At 39.1% G+C, this 6,000-nt stretch overlaps 1 protein-coding gene across 1 annotated transcript in view; it reads right to left on the bottom strand.

The window, feature by feature from the left end:
- Positions 1 to 902: 902 nt before the first annotated feature.
- mcm8 (minichromosome maintenance 8 homologous recombination repair factor) overlaps positions 903 to 6,000 on the bottom strand; it is a 143,301-nt gene continuing 138,203 nt past the window's right edge. Inside the window, exons 16-17 of the mRNA XM_048600905.1 lie at positions 2,869 to 3,078; positions 903 to 1,471 (exon numbers count right to left, since the gene is read on the bottom strand). Of these exons, the coding sequence (XP_048456862.1) occupies positions 1,391 to 1,471; positions 2,869 to 3,078 (291 nt within the window). The 3' untranslated portion in view covers positions 903 to 1,390. The remainder of the gene's footprint in view (positions 1,472 to 2,868; positions 3,079 to 6,000) is intronic.

Raw genomic sequence — 6,000 nt, 5'->3', positions numbered from 1 at the left:
ACTAATTGTGGTGTGTCAAAATTTGCAGATGACGCTAAAATGAGTGGTACAGCAAAGCGTGCAGAAGACACTAAAAGTCTACAGAGGGACATAGATAGTCTAAGTGAGTGGGCAAAGGTCTGACAGATGGAGTACAATTTTGATAAGTGTGAGATCATCCATTTTGGTAGAAATAACAGCAAAATTGACAGTTTTAAATGGTAAAAAATTGCAGCACGCTGCTGTGCAGAGGGACTTGGGTGTCCTTGTGCATGAATCGCTAAAAGTAGGATTGCAGGTGCAGCAGGTAATTAAAAAGGCAAGTGGAATTTTGTCTGTCATTGCTAGAGGGATGGAGTTTAAAAACAGGGAGACTATGCTGCAGCTGTATAGGATCCTGGTGAGGCCACACCTGGAGTAATGTGTGCAGTTTTGGTCTCCTTACTTGAGAAGGGATATACTAGCACTGGAGGGGGTGCAGAGGAAATTCACTCGGTTAATTCCAGAGTGGAGGGGGTTGGATTATGAGAAGAGACTGAGTAGGCTGGGATTATACTCATTGGAATTCAGAAGAATGAGGGGAGATCTTATAGAAACATATAAGATTATGAAGGGAATAGATAAGGTGGAGGCAGGGAGGTTGTTTCCACTAGCAGGTGAAACTAGGACTAGAGGGCATCGCCTCAAAATAAAGGGAAGCAGATGTAGGACTGAGGTCAGGAGGAACTTCTTCACCAAAAGGGTTGTGAATCTGTGGAATTCCCTGCCCAGTGAGGCGGTTGAAGCTACCTCCCTGAATGTGTTTAAGGCAAGGCTAGATAAATTTTTGAACAGTAAAGGAATTATGAGTTATGGTGTGCAGGCGGGTAAGTGGAGCTGAGTCTCAAAAAGATCAGCCATGATCTTATTGATTGGCGGGGCAGGCTCGAGGGGCCGGATGGCCTACTCCTGTTCCTAGTTCTTATGTTCTTATTATTCCTTCAAATATGAAATTTCCTGTTATACCCATGACACCAAAAATTTTTTTTGGCCTATGAAGAAAGAGAACTTCATGCTTTATTTCATAAAGGTCTGTACCTTCTTATATGAAAAGCTCTTTTAATCTTAATATTGTGGAAAGGTTCCTGAAGTAGATATTAAGAACAAACTTATTTGCAATAAATGCTAAACAAATAAAATACCTAGACATAATCAAATGAAGATTTGTACTACTTCCCCTCCAAAAGTTGTGCACTCCACTGACATATGTTAGCTCCTTGCACATCCTCCTGTGTTCAGTCAACAGTCAATTAGCCTGTGTTCATTGTATAATATTTGTTCTTATGTTGCAGATTTGCATATTTTGTACCATTATGCTTTTTGTATGCTCATTCACATTCTGCAGTAATTAAGATCATTTTGAAAAACCTCTTTACCTATGTTTCATGATGTCCACAACGTCTTCTGCATCACTTTTTGTTGCATTTTCTCTGAGTTCTAATTTTGCTCTTGCCTTTCAAATTACAGAAAACAGTTTTTATTTTAATATTAATTTATATTCATATATCTTTAAAATATCAAACCATCCCCGACACTTCGCAGAAACATTATGAAACAAAGCTAAGCCACATAAGGAGATATTAGCAGAGATGACCACAAAAAACCTGATCAAAGAGTTAAAGGAGTATCCTCAAAGAGGAAAGTGAGACACAGAAGTGTAGGGAGGGTATTTCTGCTTGCCCCACTCGCAACTCGGGGGTGAGGCCTCCAATGGTACAGCGAATATATATGGAACACACAAGACACTACAATTAGAGATATACAGATATCTTGGACGATCATAGGACAGGAGAAGATTACAGACAAATAGGGGTCAGGGCCATGGAAGAATTCAAGAACAAGGAGGTGAATTTTAAAATAAAGATGTTATTTGACTAGGAGTTAATATTGGCAGCAAGCACAGTTATGATACAGAGAAAAAATGGATTGGTGCCAATTAAGATAATCTCAAAAATAGATCACTAGGAAAGCATTAAAATTGTCAAGCCGAAAGGTAACAAAGGCACAAATGAATGATTCAACAATAGATGAGCTGAGAATGGGCAAAGTTAGGTTGGTGGAAACAGACAGTCTTAGTGCTGGCACGAATAGGCAGTCAGGAGTACATCTTGAGATCGCGAGATCCTCAGGTTGCAAACAGACTGGCATAATCTCAGATTGTTGCCATGGAGTCAGGAGCCAGGGACAAAGGTAGAAATGAGTCATTACAGTGATGTTCACAATATAGATTTGGATATGAGTATTAAACATCATGTCCCAAATTGTTGACACCCGAGGTTCAGCCTGAGGACACTCAATTGCTGAACTCTGATCGCCACAAGTGAAAACTCCTAAAAATTGACAAGCATTTCAAGGAATGGATCATTTTCCACATTTTTGTCCACAGAATCCGACTTCTGGGGTTACTACAAACTGGACCATTGAGGTCATTTATTCTCCTGAAAAGAGTTACCTTGTTTTCAGCATAAAGGATGACAAACATATCTGACCTCAGTGCGCTGAAAGGATGCTGCAAGATTGTTGAATTTATTAAGATAAAATCAGCACTCACACACTCCCTGCTGGCAACTTCACTCAACAGGCTAAAATGATTTTTAAAAAAACACTGATTTTTAGAACTGGGCTCCCCTTAAGCAAGACTGCCAGTCAGAAGTGCAAAATATCTGAATTTATTTGACTTACAAATTCCTACTCTGAACAATGCCCATTAGCATGCATTGTTTTTATAACAAAACGAAAAAAAACCAATAATATGAAACAAATTTGGCATAAGCTTTATAAATTTTCACTTACCTAAAGTTTATGTTTCAGCAATGTCCCAAGTATTTTTAACCATGCATTCATATTTACCTCTGTAAGCCTTATAAGAGACTCCAGCTGTCTTGTAGTAATTGGAGTACTATCTGGACCTTGATTTTGTCTCCTCAGCTCTAGATAAAAGTCTTGAAGTACTTGAGCTGCTTCAGCAGATAACTTTGGACAAACATAACGGCGCGCATATCCTACATATTTTCTTAGTAACTGATGAGGAATAGGATCAAAGTGTTCTCCAGGGTAAACCTTTTGAACACAAAATACTTTGGATCAGAATTAATATGCAGTTGACAACACAAACGATTGGACTTCTGCTTGTTAGCCCAATCATACAGAAAGCATTGTTCTAAATTATGAAGAATTTAGGTATTTGCTTCAAGATTAAAATTTTACTAGTCCAGAGTCTAGTAGCACATTAAAAAACACACTGATTAATTCAAATGAGATGTTACTATTCAATCAATCACCTGCATTTCTAATTTTTTATTTCTGACTTAAGTTGAGCATTATCAGAGTTGCGAAAAGAAACAGTTTTACTTTCCACATTTAATGATGGCAGCAGGCAGTCCATCTGAAGTGAACAAATATATACATTCCTTTTATTGATTATCTACCTTCACTTTGATTTTAGAGATGCTTAACAAAGTATCAATGTGTTTTCTTTTCTTCCCCCATCCTATCTTGAGTGAAACTGTTAAAACAGTGACCCTCATCTCTTGATAACTCACTCCATTGCATCAGCATATGATGGGATGGCTTTAAACCCACACACCAAAACTAAAAAGGAAACTCTTAAGCAATCTCATACCCATTCCTCAGTTACTTCTCAGTTTTGCTGAAAAAGAACACATTTTGTCAAAGTTTTTTGTCATGCTCTCTCGAGGACACTTTGCAAGAATACCAATTCAAGGGGTAAAACAACATCTACCATATCAGGAGAGTACTGATTCATTGGCAAGTGGAGCTGATGAGTAGGAGTTGCCACGGAGACTGTACCAGTCAACTTTAAAAATTGTCTCGATCAGTGCAAGAGGAAAATCTTTGGCAAGATGTGTCCTTTTCTGAGCATTATTCAAGTTCTAAAATTACAAACAACAATTTCTCAACTCTAAATTTTGTATTTTTAGCATATTCAATACTTTTTTTGTTCAGTTTTTCCACATCAGATCATTTTTGCTTAGCCTCCAAATTAAGCTCCAAATTAAAGCATGCAAGTCATTCGCCCTCACAAGCAATTCAGCATATAATTTTAAACCATGGATGTGCTACATTCGTAGAGAATTTGTAATTTGAATTTACATTAACTTAACACCTTACCTCCCAACTTTCATATATTAATACAGGTACTATCTATCCCATTGAAAAAAATCCAGAGTTCTAAAGCTTTATACTCAGGACTAAATAGTTAGCACACGCAAAGAGCTATGATTGCGAGAAAGTCAGGACATATATTCTGAAGAGAGCCACTTGGAGGACCAATCCCTGGAGGAGTCTGTAGTTGGTTATGCGGGGCAGTTGATTGGATCTCCAAGGCACAGACTGAATTGTTGGCTGTTAATAAATTAATTAAATAGTTGTAGGTTTTCACAAAACAGGATGATTTTACAGAGTTTCAGCAGCGTTCTTGTATGTTATACAGTGTCAAAAAGCACAGAACTAGTCAACAAAAGCGGCTCCTATCTTCAGGCCTTCCCACAAGCCAACCTCAATATGTGAAATGAGTGTCAGGACCTGCATGGTGCAGTTTTACAGTAGAAAGAAAGCTCTTTAATGGGGGAGCGTTGCTGTGTCCAAAGTGGGATTCAGGCTATTTATCAGGTGGTGTTCCAGCAAAGTGTACCTTATCGACAGCAGAGTGACAGGGCATTAGCTGCATGGAAGGTCGAGTAGTTTCCCTCATGTGACGACGGACACCACCTTGGATTGGTGCCTATGTTGGGAGGCTATTTCGGTACTTACTGCCTTCCCTGTTATCCTCTGTTCTCAGGAATTTCTCTGGTGCATAAGTGCTTGAGAAGACTGACTGCTCAAGGACAGTCAAGAGACTACATCAGGACTATTTTCACTACCCACTACTCTTGCCCGCCAATGGCCATCTTTATGTTTATTAGCAGTTATGAAGCAATGGCATCAGCATTGATTGTAAGTCTTTTGTGTTTTTGTTGCTTGGTTACTCACAGGCAGCATGGGAGTTTTCATGCTTTTCGGCTCGAGCATGTGAAGTCAGTCCTCTGTGCTCCTTCCTGCCATCTTATGAGGCATCCTTCATTAAGGGACTCAAGAGTTCAATTGCTTGGTGCCACATTGGGGTCTTTCCACATTCCTCAAGAGATATTCACATTCTGAAATCCAACAGGAAGCCTCAGGATAAAGCTTTGGTGACTGCCAGATTGAGAAGTCAGGCAAAACAGTTATCATTCTGAGTGAGGTGGAATGGTCAGTGGCAATTCGGAGTATCCGTTACAAGCAAGATAGTTGCTGTTCTGCAGATCCCAGCACGGTTTGGATTTGCATGTAAGGTTAATCCATGTGAAGGTTGAGAGTTCTCTGGTGACGGGCAAGATAAGCAGCACTTGTCAGGGGCACATCAATACATCTCTGCTGTGGAGCAAAGTATAAGTGAGGAATCCTTTAATGCACTCGACAGAATGGAATTTGATAAACTATTTGCACAACTTCTGGATCATACACAGAGGTCTACACCAACAGTTGTTCTCCTGCAATGCTGATGTTGAGCTCTCTCGGTGTTTGATACCAGCTGTTGAATTTGCCAATGTGGACAGTTTGGTGTGCTGCAGGCTATGTTACAATGCTGTCATTGGTGCATTATAGACATTGTCTCCTAAGTGAAGCACAGACATTTCAGACATCAGAAAAAGTGTTTAAATGTAACCTTTTCTTTCTCTTTCTCTTGTAAATGTTGAGGTTTTCACTGTACTTATTTTAAGGAAGTTTGGGATTCAGGAATCCTTTGGCACAACCCAACAGCAAATCTGTATAACTCAGTCTGATGTCCAAGAGATTTTACAATTGGACAGTATGTGATTAGTACTTTAATCTCAGGCACTGTCAAGGTGCTATCTTACTCAAAGTATATTATGAAATACACTAATTATACAGTCAAACATACCATTTCGGGTCTCACTACATCACCAATTCTGCATATTT

The sequence above is a fragment of the Rhincodon typus genome, chromosome 9, assembly GCF_021869965.1.
Source record: "Rhincodon typus isolate 14 chromosome 9, sRhiTyp1.1, whole genome shotgun sequence".
Taxonomy (NCBI): domain Eukaryota; kingdom Metazoa; phylum Chordata; class Chondrichthyes; order Orectolobiformes; family Rhincodontidae; genus Rhincodon; species Rhincodon typus.
Note: the sequence above shows the minus strand (reverse complement) of the source record. Positions and strands in the feature narration are given on the sequence as shown.